The following is a 21,273-nucleotide window of genomic DNA, read 5'->3' as shown; positions in this document are numbered from 1 at the left end:
TCTCCAGGCCAGTATTTCTCACAGCTTGTCCCGCACACAGCCTCCATTTGCCCCATGAGAATTCCTGGACCACCCCAGACCCTCTGAACCAGTTTCTGTGATGGGGCCTGAGGCTGTGCACATGGACAAGTTTCCAGGTTACTCTAATGCATGCCAAAGTTCTAGAACCACTTTACTAGCTTTTAGTGACCAAGATCACTGTTTCTTCGTAACTGCCTCCCAGTCTTGTATTTCTTTCATTATTTTTTTTGACACCTGCTTTCCCTCAGCCTTTTCTAACGACTTCTCTGTTATTGAAAGAAACTTCTCCTCTCCAGCTTTTACCATCCACCGTGGCCTTCCAGGGTTCTCTGCCATCTGCCTTCTCACACTGCATTAATCTGTCTCCCGGTTCCTCTCCGAATGCTACTTAATGCCTCTCCCGTGATGACACTGTGACTGAATGCTTTCATAAATCCTCCAGCCAGTGTCTCCAAAACACATTTTTTCTGATCTACTAGATGGGGCTGTGCATTACTTTCCTTTGCAGCTATATTTCTGGAGAAAGCTTGGCTGCATCAGGTCTGTGGCTGGTACCCAGGAGGGGCGGGGCTGCACCTCTGTGCTCTGTGGGGTCTATTCGCCCCTGACCAAGGGCCCTCAGACCAGTGTCTCCCTGGAGGACAGGAGGCCCCACCTGCGCATGCTCCCCCAGCCCCTGGTCACTAGGTCCTCGGAGGCCATTCTCTCTGGCAACCGCTCAGGCACCCCCTCTTCCCTCTCACCACTGATGGATGACAACACAGTCCCTGGCTATTCTTGGAGAGTCAGAGAAGAGGAGGGACTCTGCCCTTGGCTCTCCTCACATTTTTCTGCATCAGGCTACTTTCATTCCTTCTTCCCTCTAAACTAGGAGGGTCTTTTTTTCCATTAAGCAAAGGATATTTGGATACTTGGATACAGACAGGATGAGAGGAATCCTCCACTTGTGTCATACACGTGGTACCTAAATGAATAAACCACCTCCCTTTCATTTCTTCTTTCTTTGGTCCTCTGTCAGTCACCTCCTCTCCACTAAGCATTTTTATCTTTTACTTCATTTACATTTCTTCTTGTTCTCATATTTTATTACCTTATTTCACCCTGTTTTTTTTTTTTTCCCATTTTCCTTCTTTCCTACCTACAATTGACCTCCATCAATCCTCTGTCACATGCCAGCGGTTTCCAATTCCTTGTGCATCTGACTTGCCTGAGGAGTATTTGAATAACACAGATTCCTGGGCATTCACCCCCAGGCATCGGGGTTTGTGTAAAGCCTCCCAGGTCTGCCTTTGCCTTGTGTGCAGCCAGGGCTGGAAACAGCTTATTTTACCTTCTGTTACAGTTCAGCAGTGCCCACAATGCCGGAGTACCATTTGCAAAGTGCCCCAGAATCCCAGATTTGGTTATTTCTTACGACCTCGAGGAAACCCTCTGAGGATGAGCCTTACGTTACTGCCGACAAGCTGAGGCTCAGAGAAGGGACAACACGTGCCAGGCCAAGCCAGACACAAAACGAAGATGCCTCAGGGGGCCTTTGACCTCGTCTGGTTCTAAGTTATTTCTTCCCTCTGTTCGGTGACCCTAAAATCTCTCTTCCAGGGACATCAGTTCTCACTGCTGCAGGCCACTTTCTCCGAGCCCTTCTGGCGGCTGGACCACCCAAGTGACCCTCTCTTCGAAAGAGCATCAAGGCAAGCCTGGCAGTCCTCGGGCAGGCCTCGAACATGGGAAGGACACATGCAAGAAAGTCTCTCAAAAACCTATTTTCAGAACTCCTGATTTCTGCTCACATGCTTCACGTGGACACATCTTCTCACGTCTTTTCACCCCTGGAGCCTGAGTGCAACGAAACCCAGCTTCGCCAGACTCCGGATTCATCTTCTCCGAGTCCTTGGGCGGGAAAAGCACACGTATTTTATAAACTGTCTGGATGGCTAAATGACAGCAATTTTTCCCTGGGAGAGAGTTGTTCAGATATGAAAACCCACTATATATTGAGTATGCTCATCTTTCTCGCATCCCCACGAAAAGCAGTTTTTGCTGTGCTCATTAAAATGATTTGCTTTTGGCTTCTGACGAGTATAATTTTTCAGGTAGCTATGTTTTATTCTTACTAGCGACTCCTTGAAATCCCTCTGCAAGTGCTGAAGCCCCAGTTAAGCGCTATTAATCAAACACTAAATGCTTTTTAAAACAGCTCTCCCCCCTCTTCTCTAATTGAGAAATAGTGCTGTTTGGGCAAGATTATGAGGTGACCTTGATTGAATTAGAGGTCAAGGATGGAACAGACTTCAAACTCATATTCAGTGATTTTCAAGAAATGACTTCCCTCCAATTAAGCGGGAATTAGCATGAAATATTTTGTTTCTGAAAGGTTGAAAGAATTCCTCTGTGAAGGCAGCTCTCTTGTTACTAGCTTTATTGAACGTGGGAGAGAAGGCGCCATGGATGGTTCTATATAAAGCGCTTTGTTAACAGGGTGCTGATGACCCTGCATCGATTATAATCTTCCTTGGGAGCCTGAATGTTACATAGAAGGGGCAAAAATTTCAATTTGAGGTTTGATTTCTATTTTAAAGGCCCCAGGACTTAACAACTTTAAATTAGTTAAAAAAAATTAAGCCACATTTTCCATCTGCAATAATCTCAACCCAGTTCCAGGGGAAAAGGTTTCAAATGCTACCTTCTTTCTTTCTTTGTTGTTTCTCTTTTTAGCTCCATCCTTCACCTTGCCAAGTCCCCATCTTTCAATGACCTGAAAGAACGTGTCCTTCTTGTGCTAAAGAGTAACGCATGGAGTCTCTGATACATAATTATGGGAGTGGGATTCCACTGAGGCGTAAAGAGGGACCAGGCACACGTGGTGGTTTGGGGGCTGTCGGGTATCCATGAGGAGCAGCAGTCCTGCTAGGATGCTGGCCAGGCTTCTCTGTATCCCACTGTCTGCTCCTGTCAACCTTGGAGAGTCGTGTACACACAGATCACACACAGGAGGAAGGCGGGGGGTGGGGTGTTAGACAGACAGAAGGGGGTTTAAAGCCTACGAGCCTGGGGGCAATTTAGTTACCCTCCATCAGACCTCAGGGTCCTCATCTGAAAATCATGGTCAGTGCTTACTACAGGGATCAAATAGCAAATAGTTTTTTTGTTTTGTTTTGTTTTTGGTCTATGCTGAAAAAAAAATCCTTCAACAGAATAAAAAAATTAGTTCTCCCTAGTTTTCATTTCTGATCCATTCATTTAACAAGTGCTTGTCCACCTATGAGTACAATGCAACATGCTGGCCATTCAGGGCATCTTGAAGGAGCAGATGGGGTCAGCGGTCCTCCCATCTCAGCGTGCGTTCACTCCTATTTGCTTCAAAGAAAGAAAGAAAGAAATAAAACCTTCCCCAGGGGTGACAGAGTTCAGATGAACAGAGTATCCAACTTCTTCTCACATACTCTCAGCTCTCACGGTTCTTCTGCTTGTTAGAGTTTATCTGCATCTTGGCCGTGACTTCTGAGAGTGTAGCGAGCAGGCACTGTGTGGACCCATGGCCCAGGGCTGTTCCAGGACAAGGAGAACTCTGAAAATACATTACTTGGAGTTTTCATGGTAGATAAGCAACACTCTCAGATCAAAGACTGAGTCTCGAATAGTCTTATCAAACTTGTTTGCTCTTTCCGCCCCTTAATATGACACTGCAAGACAAACGATATCATGGTCCCAGCCACATCGAAAGAATTCACTGAATATTTGCCATTTTAATCTTACCATTGCTTTGTATTATGGGACTGCTTAAGACAATTTCCTGGAAGCAAAGAGCTAAGGATGGAGAAATGGATGGCTTTAGGATATTCAGATTATATAAACTATCCCATTAAAGTCTAATATGACTACAGAACTACAGTAATCAAAACAGCATGGTATTGGTACAAAAACAGACATATGGACCAATGGAACAGAATAGAGAGCCCAGAAATAAATCTACAAAGTTTTGGTCAATTAATCTTTGACAAAGGAGGTAAGAACATACAACGGAGTAAAGACAGTCTCTTCAGCAAATGGTGGTGGGAAAACGGAACAGCAGCATGTAAATCAATGAAGCTAGAATATTCCCTCACACCATACACAAAAATCAACTCAAAATGGATTAAAGACTTAAACATAAGACACTATAAACTCTTAGAAGAAAACATAGGCAAAACATTATCTGACATAAATCTCAGCAGTGATCTCCTAGGGCAGTCTACCCAGGCAATAGAAATAAAAGCAAAATGAACAAATCGGACCTAATTAAACTTATATTCTTTTGCACAGCAAAGGAAACCATAAGCAAAACAAAATGACAACCTATGGAATGGGAGAAAATATTTGCTAATGACGTGACTGACAAGGGCTTACTTTCTACAATATAGAAACAGCTCACACAACTTAACAGGAAAAAACCAAATAACCCAGTCCAAAAATAGGCAGAAGACTGAAACAAGCAATTCTCCAATGAAGACATACAAATGGCCAACAGGCACATGAAAAAGTGCTCAATATTGCTAATTATCAGAGAAATACAAATCAAAACTATAATGAGGTTATCACCTCACACCAGTCAGAAAGACCATGATTTAAAAGTCCACAAATAATAAATGTGGGAGGGGGTATGGAGAAAGGGAGCCCTCCTACACTATTGCTGGGAATGTAGTTTGGTACAGCCATTATGGAAGACAGTACGGAGATTCCTCAAAAAACTAAAAACAGACTTATCCTATGATGCAGCAATCCCACTCCTGGGCATATATCCAGAGGGAACCTTAATCCAAAAAGACACCTGCACCCCAGTGTTCACAGCAGCACTATTTACAATAGCCAAGACATGGAAACAACCTAAATGTCCATTGTCAGATGACTGGATAAAGAAGTTGTAGTATATTTATACAATGGAATACTATTAAGCCATAAAAAATCATAAAATAATGCCATTTGCAGCAACATGGATGTTCCTGGAGAATGTCATTCTAAGTGAAGTAAGCCAGGAAGAGAAAGAAAAATACCATATGATATCATTTATATGTGGAATCTAAAAAAAAAAAAAAGGGACAAATGAACTTATTTATAGAACAGAAACAGACTCACAGACACAGAATACAAAGTTACGGTTACCAGGGAGGGAAGTGGGTGGGAAGGGATAAATTGGGAGTTCGAGATTTGCAGATACTAACTAATATATATAAAACAGATAAACAACCAGTTTATACTGTACAGCACAGGGAACTATACTCAATATCTTACAGTAACTTTTGGTGAAAAAGAATATGAAAGTGAATATATGTATGTTCCTATATGACTGAAGCATTATGCTGTACACCAGAAATGGGCACAACTTTATAAACTAACTATACTTCAATAAAAATACATTTTTTAAAAAAAGTCTAATATGACAAGTGGAGACATTTCTTAAACAACTGACTGGTAAATCACTAAAAGAAGAGTGAAATCTCTTATCCTACCTCCAAAAGATTTGCCAAATACGTGCTATCACTTACGCTGCAACTGACAACTTGTAATCACAAACCAAAATCCCCATATAAACTTGCAGAATTTAATCAGCCTTCTAGCTAACTATTGTTGGGGGTAAAATTACATTTTTCTCATTAATTGAGAACATGGGATGCGGAGGGAGAGGACATATTACTTCTAAGACCTCTTCCAGATCAAAACTTCCCTGAGTCTGTATATCTCAGTAAGAGTGATATTGTAGATGCTCTTCCCTCCGATTTTTAATTTTTAACAGTGATCAAGGTGGGTAGGGTATAGCTCAAGTGGTAGAGCACATGCTTAGCACACACGAGGTCCTGGGTTCAATCTCCAGTACCTCCTCTAATAAAATAAATAAATAAACCTAATTACTGCTCCTCTCAAAAAAAAAAAAAGAGTGAGAGGTATGACTCAAAAAGAGAAGCCTCAGGAACAAGAGGGGAGGGAGAGCACTTCAATAAGTCTTGAAATCAGATGGGGAGTCAATGAACCTATGATCTTGAAGGAGGCTCTCTCAGGCCCTGGGGAGGCAGAGGACACATGGGATGAGGTGGGAAATCAAAGAAGTACCATTGTGGCTGAGATCATTCCAGATCCAACATCACGTCTGTGCTTGTGTTCTGAGAAATGTTTTCATGTTCCTCTTCACCTGCGTGGAGAGTCGGGGAAAGGAAGGCATGGGCTGCGACAGCGTGTGCTGTTTCCCAAGGAAGTGCATCACGTGGCACAGGACGGCACCTTCACCTCTTCAAACCATTCCTTTTTCTTGCCCAAAGCCATGGAGCAGATCGTCTTCAAGGAAATAAATATCACTCAGCTAGAAAAGGAACTGTGCCAATTTCCCGAATATTTTTAAAAGCGGGCATTGCCGTTGGAATGGGCTAGAAAACAGTTCGCTGGATGCGCTGTCTATGTGGAAGCCAACCTCTTCCTCGTCAGTAGAAAACAGAGAAAGGAACAGGAAGGCTGAGCAAAAGCCTTGTCTGGATTGACGTACACGTCTCCAGGCCACCTGTGCCTGCCCGTGGCATCACGGTGCCGCGCACAGAGCAGGCAGTCAAAATCCTTGGTGGGTTTTACTGACACTTAATGATGCCACCGAAGGCATTGGGGGGATATTCTGGAGCTCTTCCCCATAGCGTTTAGTGATGCCACAGAAAGGTCATTAGCCTGGAAAGAAGGAAGAGCACTGAGTTCCAGACCTCCTACTTCTGATGTTGGGCAAATAACATCACTTCTCAACACGGGACTGCATATTCCTTGTTGTGAAAAAAGGAGGCAGTTACACAACATGATTTCTAAGGGTCTCTTCTACACCCGAAGAGACTTACCGTGGCCAGTCTCCTTGTGGGGAAGAGCTCAACATGTCTGCCTGGGTTAGAACTTGAATTATTTCATGGGTCCTCAATTTAATAGTGATGCAAATGTGATCGTATTTGGAATAGGAAACTGTAAGATGATACGGTAGAGGAAGGTAAGAAGGTATGGCAAATTAAATGTGGTAATTCCCTAATTAGATGCAAAAGAAGGCAAGTCAATAAACGTCTACTATCGGGTACTTGTTACCATTCATTGCTACTTCTGACTTCCCTCTATGATTGGAAATGGCCAGGGAGACTCCTCAATCAAGATGAGTTTTACCACAGATTCTCCTGGGTCATTTTTAAAGTAATATTTATTGTAGTTTAGTTATCTAAATAATACATGTATATACTATAGAAATTTTTGAGATGCACAAAGAGGAAAAAAAATCACCTATAACTACACTATCTAGAAATAACCACTCTGAGTATTTTGACCTATCTCCTTATAGATTTTCCCCTAACATAAAAATTAGGAATACAACACATACACAAACACACAATCGGAATGATCTGTAGGCTGATTTGTAACTGCTTTTTTAAACCACTTAGCAATACCTAGAGCACATTCTCTCATGCCATTATGTGGTCTGCTAAAACATGATTTTTTCCCCAAGGCTGCTTATGGATAGATGATTAATTAACCAATACCCTAGTGTTTGATATTTACGTGTTTCTAAATTAATTCTCATAGTTGGAAATTTGGGTAACTACATCAAGTAGCAGTGACCCACAAGCCCTGGGTGGAGAGCAGAGCAGGGAGGGGTCTCTGGGACACAGCGGCTCTAGAAGTCACTGTGGGCTCATGAAAGAACCCACATCTCCCTGCCTGCAGCCACGATGGATCGACTCCTTTTTGCAACTTCCAGAAATGTTTCTCCCTACTTCTCTACTAGTGACAGGGAGTCTCAAATGAAACTTTCCTTCTCAGCCCCTTCCCAGAAAAGCCCTCCCACAATGGGTCTTGGGGCTGGGGAGTAGAGCTGCTGAGCGCTAAGTCCCTCTTTGGTATCAAGGACATGCATCTCAGTAAAAGAGAAGAGTGTCTAAGCCACTTAGATGTGGGAGAGCTTGCTATAACAATAATTTTTAATTGCTATAAACCTCAATGTCCAGGACTTCTAAGCAGAAGTTATCATAAATGGCAGGTGGAATTTCCAAGAAAGGGGAAGAAAGTAATTACTACTACAGCTTTCAATGACTTTTTCCATTACTTGTGTGGCACTTAACCGTGTGTGGCCAACTGGAATTCTCCAGGATGTCTTCTTGTCCCCCCTCTCTGTACTTCTGGCATCTTTAGGCCTTTGATTAATAAAGCTAATGGGCAAAAGGGTCAGGAGTCAGGGTCTAATCTCTTTACGTCACCCACTGTTCGGATGAACGATGCAGTTATAAATGCATAGGAGAATTACGACAATGGTGTTCATAAACAGCGCATCTGGGCCGAGAAGCTGGTAACAGCTTATGTTTTAATACGGCCTGGTATTGATTCTTTTGGCCAATGTCCCACTTTAACAACGTTACAGTCACACTTTAAGATTTTAAGATGGAGCGGTATGGAAGAAAATCAATAGATACTAACTTTCCACTCCCAGCCAGCTGCATAGCTAGAGTTCTTAGCCACGCTCACATTTAAGGGAACTAAAAGATGCTTTGGGGAGGGCTGGCCTAGTTTTCAGCCTTTAATAACCTCAGGCATCCACTCTGACCACCTCAAAGATTATAGCTTCAAGTCTTCAAGGTTCACAGGAAGGAGTCCATGAGCCAGAAAGGATATACATGCATTTGCTCTGTTTTCTATTTCATGAACAAAAAAAAAGGGGGGGGGACTAAAAAAAAAAAAGGAATCACTCACACAAAGAGGTCTGACTGAAAAGAAAATCATGTAGAATTATTGTTTCTGAGCTTAAAAGCCATGCTTATGTATTAGGCTGTGCAGGAGGAAAAAATGAGAAATCAATCACACAGTCTCTTGGAGTGTTAGAACTAACCCAGATTCATTTGCTTCTTCCATTCTTCTTAATCATTAGATTTTCTAAAATGAATAGACATTACATTTATATGAAAGATAGATTTCATTTTTAAATTGTTCCATGCTGCTGCAGGGCAATGAGCTAATCCACTGAAAGCATTTTCGATGAGCACCAACTGGCGTCATAGGCCAGCACTTGACTAATTACATCAACGTCGAAAAGGATGATCCTTATTTCATAATCAGAAACTCCTACTCATTACTTACAAACTAAGAGGAAGCATTAGGAATAATCACCACTAAGGAATTCTTTCATATATTTAGGAAAGAAAAAACAAAAAAAGGAGTTACAAACTTACCCAGACTCTGTCATCTCAACTCTCTTGAAAATATTCTGACTTTTTTCCAGAAGTTGGGCAAACCACACTTAAATTCCAACAACACTGTGTTAATTTTGCTCAAATGCAAGCTGAAAACATATTTTAACATCCTGTCAGAATGAGATACTAAGAGTGTCGATAAAATGACACTAAAATAAATGTAAATTTAGATTGCTGTTACAAGTGGCTGCCTGGCTCCGGGAAGATGTTAGGTTGCTACAGTATTTTCCATAGCAACTTTGCATCTTATGACATAAATATTCCCTCAGTGTCCTTAGAACCTGCTAAGGAAACAGGATTAAATCTACTCCCCTACGTAATGATCCTGCATCAAACCTTATCAGAATGAAATGCCCGGAAAACCTAATAAACTGTAATCTAGATCATAGTGCTCCTGGCAGCAGAAAGGCATCAGAGCACCGCGGGATGGCCGTGCTGTGACCTCGTGCTGCACCCTGGCCACCTGGCCACACTTCTCCCAGGTCAAGGTCTCCACAGTTCTCCCTTTGTGAACACTGGCTGTTAAGTTTCTCACTTTTTCCTCTGCCTGCCAACCGCCCATCAGCCCGAGAGCCCTTCATCGCTCTCCAGGGGGCTCATGTCACCAGCAAGAATCCAGGGCTTAAAAGAGCCGGAGCCCGATCTGCAAATGCAGCTGGGAGCATGTGCTGGGCTGTCGCACAGGAAACCATCCAAAGAACCCACCCAGCGCCAAGCTAGCACTGAGTGGGTGCGGATGGTCTGAGAACCTCAGCGAAGGCTCACCGGGGCTTTCTGGAGGGGCCGCACAGCTGAGTGGTTGGAGTATCAGGGAAATACCCGTGGTCTCCAAGACACAACACAATCTCAGCAACACAAATCGATTTGACACAAAACACATGATTATGGAAAATCTGTGCATATATGCGTGCGATGTCAGGAAGATGGCACTGTCGGTGCTACATGAAAATCAGATTATCAGGGGGCCCGGCTTAAACACAGTTTAGGCTCCAAATGTGTGAATTTACACAACAGACACACACAGTCTGGCTGGACAGCAGTGCTGCTGTTACCAAGGACTCCTCTATGGGATGGGCTTAAATGCATCTGTCTCTTGCATTTAAAACATAGAGAAATGATTTCTACACTTTCCAGAAACATATCCATTATGAACTGGGAACTGAAAAATCTACCCCAAATAATATGATTTCCTTTGGCAAGATTAGCAAGATTTTTTTTCTTTTAAAGGAAGAAACAAAGAAAAAGCCTTGGCTCCTTGCAAATGAAGCTCGATTTTAAGAGATTAGGAATGAAGCAGGCTACTCAGCCCACCTCGGAAGATTGATTTCATCTTCCTTAAGCCTTGTAAGTTTTAATTTGTCACACTTCCTCGTTTGGCACTTCGGTTCCCAGAAGATACTCTGTTGTGGCTGGACATAAAACAGTCATCTTTAATCCGGTGGTGGCTGATGGACACGTGTCACTGCCCTGCTTCTCCTACAGGTTGTCAGTACATGTGAAAACAGGAGGTCTACGGCTCATCCATCCACACGCCTCTCAGTACTGATGCTCCTGCCCGCCGACGGAGTGGCGCGGGGGGAGGGGTCTGCTGGGCAGGGAGCACGGCTCCTGGCATGTGACCTCAGACTGAGCCATCTCACTTTCCATATCTGAAGGCTCTAGTCCCTCTGCCTAGCTCTGAGTGGCCCCAGAGTAAGCCTGCTCAGATCACGCTCAATGTCTCCTAAAAGGATGCTTCTACCATCTGTGAGTGGTATGGCCCCTTCGCTGGTCCCTGTCAACTGGCTGCAGGACCCTGGGCTGGAACCCCTTAGCCCCTGCCTTCCATGCCTGGGCTGGTTCTGGGGTGGCAGTGAGTCCCTTCTTAGGCTTGTGCCAAACTGTAATTCCTCTGTTGAGCATCCTTTATGTCTTTCAAATGCACTCCTATACAGGAAATAAATCAAATCAGAAAAATGAAGGCAGCCTTGGTGTTCAAAGAGATCAAAGGGGGTATCCAGGGAGAACCTTATTATTATCAATTTTTTAAACCTAATGCTTCCAGCTATATATATGAAACGCTTCAGACAGACTGAATACTGCTAATTCCAACTGAACTTAATTATGAGTCTCTAATTTCACTCAGTTGGCTGAAAGATCTGGAAAATCCTTGCTTGACTTCTTATTGAAATTCTTAAAAAATCTACATTGTGGTGAGTTTCCATGGGAAAGTGACAACCCAGAAAACATTCTTCATGATTAAAAGAGTATCTGCTCCTATAAGGAGCTCTGAGTTTAACTGAAGTACAATTAAAATCCAAGAGCATTTGTACGTTATGGAACAGTTTAAAGGTTGTCTGTTAGGCAAAGTTTTACTCTTCTAAAATCTCTGTTCAACGTACAATACACACTCACCAAACATCAGGTGAGGTACATACACAGGATAGCAACGTCCATCGTGGTCTACATTTAATTTAAATCAATGGCTTAAAACATATTTGGCATCAGGCACTGCATCTCTATTAACTTAAAATGTTTATTTTCCTCTTCAGAAAGCATCTCACACCCTTGAGGGCGGGGTAGGCTATGTCTAACTCTCTCCACATCCCCTGGGTCCACAGTGCCTTGAACACAAGAAGGTGCTTAACATTTATGTTTGTCGAATTGGAATGACACTGAGTCTCAACTCCGGTCAGCGGCCTCTTCAGCACGAGGCACTGAACTCTGTGTGTGTAAAAGTGTGGAGAAATGAACCATCTTTGTTTGAACATGCTTCCAAATGCCTGCCATTTCAATTTAACTGGAACAAATGTTCGTAGGGCTACCATCTTCCTCTCAACCGATGGGACAGAGGCATCCAAAACAGAGATCTGAAGAAGGGAATATGCAACTGAGGTCAACAAACTTTAACTGAGCACTTACTTGGTGAAAGGCCCAGGGCCAGGTGCTGGAGGATGACTGAGATGAGAAGGTAAGCGACTTTAGCAGTCAGTGAGTCCTTGTTAGGGCTCAGGGCTGGGAGGGCTTTACAGAATGCGGATGCACTGACGTTCACAATACAGACACCATTCAGGTTCTAGGCACGAGGCCTTACAATCTAGGACCCACTCCCTCTTTTCTCCCTTCCTTCCTGTGCACTCCTGCCCCTCCCTTACTGCCAACCTGGAGGGAAGGGGGAGGAGGAGGAGGAGGTGAGGGGAAGGAGAGAGGGAGAAACAGAACGAGAGAGAAGGAGGAACAGATCTGGCTCCTACAGTTCGGCCTGGTTCCAGCAGGAGGCAGACTATGCAACAATAAATTTGAATTTTTAGCAAAAATCACCTCATTTTCCATCTTTATCAGCATCTTTGCTTGGCTCCCACAAATGTTTTTTCCCCTGTTAAGATTCATCTGCTGAGCAGCAGCGGAACAGCTTGCCCAGAGTGATAGGGAAGTGAAGGTGGTCCAGACAAGGGGAACCCTGGCCAAAGACACACCATCAATGACTATATGTGGTAAACAGCAAAAGTACAGTGAAGCATCCTTCATCATCATCAAAGCAGTGACACCATGGAAAGTTCTGATTTGAGAAAAAGTTAAACTCCAGGTACCATACAAGTCTTCATATACTAAACCGTGCCTCTTCTGAAAAGCAAAGTCAACTCTGTCCATCTCCTAATCAGACATAAAGCCCATGTGGGTTAGTTTTTTTTCTAGGAGGGAGATGAAAGGCCGAGCATCGCCGAGGTCCAGGCTCAGGCACCCTGGGGCAGCTGGGCCTCTCCATGGCCCTCGTGTGGGCAGGAGGCTCCACGGAGGAGGGTATCCCTCCACAACCATCCCGGGATTTCCAAGAATTCCTGGCTCAGCTGCTGCCTTGAAAAGTCTGAGGCAAAATCTTACTGTTTTCAGCACAGAAGGAAGGGGCAGGCACTCCTTAAAGGATGGAGAAATTTTCTTTTATCTCAGAGTCTGGCAGCCCCCGCCAGTGCAGGGGCGCGCCCCCCTCCCTTTTGAGAGGCCAGCTCAGCGGGAGAGAGGGGACTAGCACGTTCATATTTGTGCCAGGAGATATGGCTGAAAGGGGTGTTTCCCTCAGGCTGTGGGACCCCCCTCAGCAGTTCACAGGGACCTCATCCCAGGCTCAGTCACAAGACCAGAGGACAATTCTTGCTGCCAGGCTGCATTCCCTCCAGCCGTGTGCACAACCACCACTTGCCTTTGGGCAGGATCTCGAGGGCCCAGTGGAATCAAAAGGTTAGTTGCTTTCCCTTCCCTCTAATCAGTCCCACACTTTGCTCATAAACCACATGCCACGTTCTTTGGTCCATCTCAATTTGAAAAGCCCCAAAAAGACTTTGAACTCCTCAGGGCCTGGCATTTGAAGCCTGTTTCTCTCATCCCTGCCCTTGGCCTTGGTGTGGAACGCTCCCTGCATAGTGTTCATTCATTCTGCTGAACAACGGACCAGCCTGGAGAAAAGTCTGCAAGGTCATGTACTATTGTGGGGTCTTCTCAGATGCCCCGGGAGTAGACAGCAGAGGTCTGGGAAGAGGGCTCACCAGTCAGACTTCCAGGGAGGACCTCATGGTCCCCAGTGAGAAGAGAGGTTGGATTCTTCCAGAGCAGGGGCCAGTCCTGCAGGGGCACACAGGCTTGCTGCCACGGTCTGTAAGAGCTCCTCGGTGAACCTATTTTTCTTGAATCATTATAATTCCGAGCCATCAGTGTTCTTATCTTATCCCAAGCAGCTGATGAGATTGTACATATGTCTCCCTTGGGAAATTGATGGGTTGTTTGAAAAGAAATATCACACCCCACCCCCAACACTCCCCAAAATAAGAAGGGAAAAAAAAAGCCACAGGTTCAAATCAGACTTTTTGACTGATTCAATTCTTTCCCTTACCTACCTTATAAGGATGTTAAGGATCCAGATTTTGCGTAAACTTGCCCTCATTCAGAAACTTCAAAATTGATGAAAGCCTTTTTGAGGGCAAAAATTTCTTTCTTTATTGGAAGATCTCATTGAATTTAAGAAAAATCCCACCCAAACTCACTCTCTTCTTTTGCTACATGAAGGTTTGCCAAATAGAAACGCCGTGGGGAGGGTGGTTTCCTCAAATAAGCGAATCCAGACCCAACAATCGACCAGCTTCATAAGCGACATACATGGACACAGAAATGCTATGTTCATTTTTCAGACAAAGGATATATGGCTCCAAAAAATAGTGGCATGGCGCCTGCTTTTTATTCAAAGCTTCTAAATGATTTCCATGAATGGAATTTGAGGATGAAAGGGAAATTTTCTGAGGCAGAGGTTCTCAAACTTCAGCTGGCATCACGGTTCCCTGGAGGGCTTTAAATCACTGATCACTAGATCTCACCTCCCCCACCCCCACCCCAGCCAGAGCTTCTGATCCAGTAGGTCTTGAGAAGGACCCAAGGATTTATGTCTCGAGTAATTTCCTAGGCGATGCGGGTATTTCTGGACTGGGGACCACGCTTCTAAGAAGCACTGCTTTAAGGAAATTAACGCCTTTCCCTCTACCCCTCCCCCCGGATACATCTGGACGCAGGAGCGTTTTTCGTGTCGTGATCATCCTTTCTGCCGCCGGGCTTCTCTTGCAAAGCCCTGGAGAAACAGAGCATCCTGACTGCTCTGCAGTCCTGGTGACTTGACCATTTTGGAATCTTGATTTTGGCTTCTACCAGCAGATTAGCAAAGCTCCTCTGTTCCTGGTCACCTGAATCTTCCTGTTAAAGAGCCTGGGAGAGGTGAATGTCTTACTCACTGGTACTCAGGAGACAGAGCAAATCTATACCATTCCTCTCAGTTTCTTTCTGGGGCAACGGTGGCGATTGTGGCCGCTCCCGGGCCCTTTGGGCCACACTTTTCCCGTCAGACAAGCAGCCACCCTCGGTGTCTCTTTTGTGCGAGTGAGCCCTTCCCTTGTCGGCTTTTTACAATACCAAGGGAATTACACACCATTTGAGAAGAGGGTTTTAAATCAGCATCTCAGACTAGGCAGAGCACATAAAGCAAGGTTCTTGCTAAGCTTCTCTCCTTTCTGTAACTCAAGGATTGATGCACCCTTCTTGGTACCAAGTGAGGCCATCCCTTTGATTACAGGTGAGGAACTAAAATTTATTAGGAAAAAAGAAGTCTAATTCTCCAGCACGTTGCTTCAGAGGCTAGAAAGCTTCTTTAGGGATTAAACGTTTCCCAAGGAAGAAGTACACGGACTGAAACCAATTTTTAATCTGTATTTCAGCATCAGCGGTGGCTGCTAGACTCTGGAAAAGGATTTTTATGGGAACCGGCAAACATCCTTGAAAAAATGTGCCACGGCCCCAGACCTACGTACAGAGAACCAGCCGGAGCAATTTAAATCATGATGTTCCCAAGAAGGAGTTTCCAGCTCTATTAATAAAAGGCAGAGTCACTCAAAGATGAAAGTTGAGTGTAACTGAAATAAAAGTGAGTTATGCGGCCATCTGCCAGCATGTATGCCCCATCTGAGATGAGGAGGATCATTACGGTACCTCACAGGCATGTGGCAGTTATCAGCGTTACCTGATTCATCGACTCGCATCTTTTTCGTGGGGCTGTCACAGTTCTCATCATCTGACATTTCCATTTCTTCTTCACGGCGGATGCCCATAAGCTGCTCGCTCTGAGCGTTCCGGAGCTCCTGGAAGGAGAGGAGGGCGCGCGGGCGTCAGAGTCACGGACACACGGCACACCTTACCCAGCGGCCGCTTGGTGTGTTACGACCGACACGGGAATATTGAGCATCTAAAGTCTTCGCCTCCCGAACACTCGTGGACAGACCCAGGGATTTGGTATCAGACTCGGGATAAACCCCTGCTCACCAATGGCTCGTCAAGGGCTCTTCCCCAAGTTACTTAACCTCGTGAGTCTCAATTTCCTCATTCGTAAAAAGGAAGGCAGTAACATCTGCCTGGTGGGGCTGCTGTGAGGATCCCATGAATAATTAGGAAGGTGAGCAACAGCACTTTAGGGATGTTTCTTTATCTTTCTTAGCATCAGCTCACTCCCTGAGATACTGTGACAACGTGAGTTTTGAGGATTAAAAAAATCAATGCATGGGAGAGACTCAGCATCATGCTAGAGACTTGGTTCAGGAACTTGATGATATTGACTATTATCATTCATGCAAAACAGTGTCCCTGCATGTGTGTGTGCACTCCATGTGCTCGCTCTCCCTCCCTCTCTCCCTCACACACACACACACACACTTCGGATACCCAAATGGTGAAATTTAAATGATGTCTAAGGACAAAAGGAAAGCAGATGCCTTCTTTTTTTGTGTTTCACATGACCGTGTGGGATTTCTTGTTTGTGTCGTGATGGTTCTTTTAGCATTATTTTAAGATCTTTTCTTAGGAACATGTCTGTCTCCATTTCCTAGAAGAGGGACTGCAATCAAGGCGTTTAATTTCTTTGAGCCTTTGTCTACTCACATATAAATGGGGAACAGTGGTATTACAAGAGTGTTTGAAGGCAAGACTGTATGTGAAAACTCAAGAGTAAAGAATTACACAATAAATTGTTTACTATTGTGCCTAAAAGTCAGAATGCTAGAATTGTTTATGTTAAATAATTATTTTACCATTTTGGATCAGGCTGTATATTATATATTTGTGGATCCTTATCTGTGCTGTTCTTACAGCTTTGTTCTCAAAAAAAAAAAAACACTAAGGAAAGGGCTGCATTACTGTTTTTTCCTCCATCTAAATTGAAGCCAAATAAAAGTCAAATAGTTAAAATAATTTCACTTTATGATAAATAAATGTATGAATCGCAATAAAACTAAATGACAACACCTAATGTATTAATGGCATGATTTTAGACACAGTTAAAAGTGCCCATTCGATGGGTGTGCGGCTATTATTCTGTTTTAGGTTCTCTATACTCGTCTCTCCTTAGTTCACAGATTTTAACTGGAACCTGATAGAAAGGAAATTATTTATTGCTAACTGTACCTGCATGGTTACCTGAACTCTGGGAATCACCTTTGCAGAGATAAAGACGGGGGAAGGGAGGAGCAGGAGGCAAGGATCCTGGGACAGGGCCGCCCATCACAGGCCAGTCCTGAGAGGCACCAGGATGACAGGTCGTGTCTCCTTACTTGACCACGCCACCCAGTAGAAAGAGGTGCCAATTCCATCTTAAATACCATCATAGGGTCCTGGAGGTGGATTGTCACACGTGATTAGTGGGGACATTGTTAGGTTGTGGACTAATCTCTCTACTGCCAGAGAGCCCAAATTCTAATGAAGTGGCCTGAAAATACCTGAAACAAAGAAAAGTCAGGTGGAAAGAACAAAGGCTGAAAGGGCCTGTTGTTTAGTCCCTGCAGTTCATGACCAACTGTCACACAGTAGCTGTTCTTATGGGGAAGAGTGGCGGAGAGGAAAAAATTTGGAGGGGGTTAAAAAAAAAGCTGAGGGTGTTTCCACAGGGTGCTTCTGGTTCAGCAGTAAATCACTAGTACACGCTAATAAATCTGTAAAGGTGTTGCAGAAAATTAACAGATGCCGTTCACGGGAACATGGAAAAATCAAGCCAATTATCAAGCTTATATGCAACTGAGAAATCACCCACAATGTTAAATTGCCAACTGGTATTTAATCAATTAGGCGACATGCAGGAGGGAAAATCAAAGGTAATTTAGAATCCTATTTCCTAGTATATCAAAAGAGGCAGTGGGAGTGGCGGGGAGACACAAAGACCCTTTGCAAGAGCATCTTTCTGGATCGTGTCCGTTGCTACCTCCCGGTGGGGAGCAAAGCGAGCAGGCTTCCCTGGGATAAGACTGGAGGACTTCTCGAGTCCTGCTCACAAGAGAGAGGGTGGCCTGCACGGGGGAGGCAGGGCTAGAGGGATGGGATCAGACCTGGCAGGAGGCATGATTAGATGAATAACTGATACTTGCTGACACTCACAGACCGACAGTCTTTTTTTTTTTTTTTTTTTGGTCTGGATTTATTCAGCATCATGCCACCTGCCTTTCTCTTAACATTTTTTTTAATCACATCTCGTGTTACGAGAAGGGAAAAAAAATCAACAATTCATAGGCAGATCATTCCCAAATCTGAATCATAGTTTATGGATTCCAATTTGTGTTCAGAACCCTCAGTGACTATATTTTATCATGGATTTTCGGGACTCTTTCCTCCTGAAAATCAGCCTTGACGTGGGTCTTGAGTCAGTGTCTGGAAGAGAATCAAGTAGGCACCCTCTGTTTTTCTGGCCCCGGAAAAATTAAAGAGAAACCCCACCGCCTCCTTATTCATCATTCTGAGCAGTGGAACAGAACTGCATCAGTCACCAACCATTTTCTTAGGATTTGTGAACAAAATAACAAATGTCCTTCTTAATAATAAATTGCACTAGCATTTCAAGTGTCCCATTATTGTGAAGTCATTCCGTATTCACCATAATAACAGTGATAATAAAGAATTAATTTGGTATGCATGTGGATGTTACATCTAATGCCATTGGTATTCAACTGTAATTTAGCATTAGTTAATGGGCACTTAAAATGCTACCCATATGATTGATACCACAGTACTCTGTGGTTCCTCAAACTCTGCATAAAACACTTATTTTTATATGTGTGAGCCAAAATCATTAGAGAGATAAACCTTACCTTCTATAAGTTTGGGATTTTGAAAGAGGGGATTAGCATTTAGAGAACTTTAGTATTAACATGCCAGAGATGGAGAGGCATTCAAATGAAAAACATTCTTTCATTTAAAAAAAAAAAGAACAAGAAAAAGAAGAAGCAAACAAAGACAGTATACTTACTTTTAAATTACAGGTTCAAAGCGTACACTACACTGCGGAGTTAAAACATAACAGCTGGATGACCAATGACTAGTGACACATTCTGGTCCTTCTAGGTGGCAGGGAAGGTCAAGTTCTGAACTCTTTTTTTGGGGGGGAGATACTCACACGTGGCACATGCACTGATGCAGAAGGGTGGACTGGGCTAGCCAGGACATTCACTTCCCTGGGGAAACGTGCTCTGGGGAGGGGTCTGGCATAACCCACTGGCCAGCACGGGGGACAAAGGCATTTCTTACGATGAGGAGACGTGGGTGACAGGCATACTGCCATTTCTAGCCAAAGAGCAAACCGTCACCATCATATTGCAGAACACTGAAAAAACTCAGTATTTAATTTAAAAGCTCGCTTTCTATTTCACTTTTTACACTTTTTTTTTTTTTGAAACGAGGCAGAGTGTCTTGGTTTATTTTTGCGCTCTTTGCTATGAATGGGAGAGATTCTTTTCTCCCTTGCGGGGTGGGGAGAAAAGCACTCTGTCCTCTAAGCATTAAGTCAGCTGCTTTTCTGGATAAGGAACTGATCAGAGCTGGATTTGGAGCTGACAGTGAGACAGGACAATGGCAGGAGGACTGCCCACCGTAACAAAGACCATTATGGCTGCAGCCACACCATTCTCTGCCAATCCAGCTGTGTGATGGTGGTTAAAAAGTAATAATAAAATCACCAACCTCAGAATGCTTTCGCCAAATGTCTATGTTCTTGCGCTGAGCTTTCGAGAAATGGTCCCAAGCTTTTTGTCTGGTAGAAGCGTTGAAAACGGCCACAATCTGCTCAACTTTGGTGAACAAGGAAGTCAAACAAGACAAGTAATTTATGTTGTGATCACTATAGGGAAGCAAAGCAAAGACACTAGGAGTCTATGGATGATGTCACAGCAGAAATAACATCATCAATATCCATCCCATCTGTGCCTTTTTTTTGTACTTACATTTTAGCAAGGTTGGGGAGGTCTCCCTTCAAGTCTGTCTCCATAACTTTAGGGTAAAACGCATTCTAAATACGACTGGGAAAAGTTCATGGACATCTGCTTCCAAGCCGTCTTTAGCTCTCGTTTAATAATATGACTTGGTACATCTATATACCTAGGTCTGCAGACATCCAGGCACCGGCATGGGCATACAGATACAGATACACAGATCAAGTAACGCCTGGGCTGGGGGCTTAGAGGTGAAGCCAGGGTGCAGTGGCTGAATGCAGAAGAGCCAAACGTGCATTTTTTTTCTCTTTTGGTCTCCATCTGTAGGACCCAGTGCAGCCCTCTGAAGACATCACTGTGTCCAGGATCCAAGTTGGGGCAGTGAGTAATTGTGTGGCACCTGCCCTCAATCTCAAGGCCATTTTTACTTCTCAGTTCCCTTTTTTCCCCCTGGGGTGCCCACTGTAGCCAGCCCTCCAGCCCTCTGGCAGGAAACAGGGGCCATGGCCTCCACTTCAGGACAGACCAAGGCTCACTGCCAGCAGCACCGCGTACAGAGCCTATTTCAACACCCTACGGCGCCCTCCACAGCTCATCGGGACCACATGCCATCCTCCGTTATTCCGTTTTCACATTCATCAGGCTCCCCTCCCTCTGGCTCCCAACCCCCCTCGAAGTTCTAACTCTGACTTAATTTAGCACTTCTGTGGCTTCCAGGCAAGGTGCTATTCCAGTGATCGATGTGGAAGGGTTGTGAACAAAGCTTTATAGAGAGAGGGTAGAGCTTTTAGGAGAGGGTGTCAGAGGTGCGGCCAAGCAACTGCAGATTCAATCTTGCTAAAACGGTTATTGATCTAGGAAGCATGGGATTACGGACATTACAGCACTGAATTAACCATATGATTAAACCTGAACTTCTCAATACTTAGTCAGGAAGGCACAGTTACAATGAGCTTCTTAGGGCTGCTAACACTCTACTTAACATAAATCTTTCTTAAGTGATTCCCAAGGCTCTATTATAAAAAAGGACATCAAAGTGCTTTCAAATCTTCCAGGTGTCCAAAGCATGTCAAACAGTAATAGGATAATCCCTGCAGAAGGGCAACACTTGGTGCCACAATTTCAAAAATTAGCACACAAAATAAGCAAGTGTATGACGGAGAAGAGGAAGAAAGCAGGCTCCCTTCGCTTGCTACACTGTGAATGTTTTAGAAGGCTAAGGAGCAACTACTTCTCAGTCTAGGGGTCATTTTTACAGGAGCTTTTAATGTTTT

General features: G+C 44.0%; 1 protein-coding gene across 13 annotated transcripts in view; it reads right to left on the bottom strand.

The window, feature by feature from the left end:
• The window catches only part of ENOX1 (ecto-NOX disulfide-thiol exchanger 1), a 509,205-nt gene that overhangs the window by 97,622 nt on the left and 390,310 nt on the right, over positions 1-21,273 (bottom strand). For all 13 annotated transcript variants that reach the window (XM_072976305.1, XM_072976293.1, XM_072976304.1 and 10 more), the window contains 2 exons: positions 19,752-19,858; positions 15,781-15,898 (listed from right to left, as the gene is read on the bottom strand). In XM_072976305.1, the coding sequence (XP_072832406.1) occupies positions 15,781-15,898; positions 19,752-19,858 (225 nt within the window). The remainder of the gene's footprint in view (positions 1-15,780; positions 15,899-19,751; positions 19,859-21,273) is intronic.

Source organism: Vicugna pacos, chromosome 14, assembly GCF_048564905.1.
Source record: "Vicugna pacos chromosome 14, VicPac4, whole genome shotgun sequence".
Taxonomy (NCBI): domain Eukaryota; kingdom Metazoa; phylum Chordata; class Mammalia; order Artiodactyla; family Camelidae; genus Vicugna; species Vicugna pacos.
Note: the sequence above shows the minus strand (reverse complement) of the source record. Positions and strands in the feature narration are given on the sequence as shown.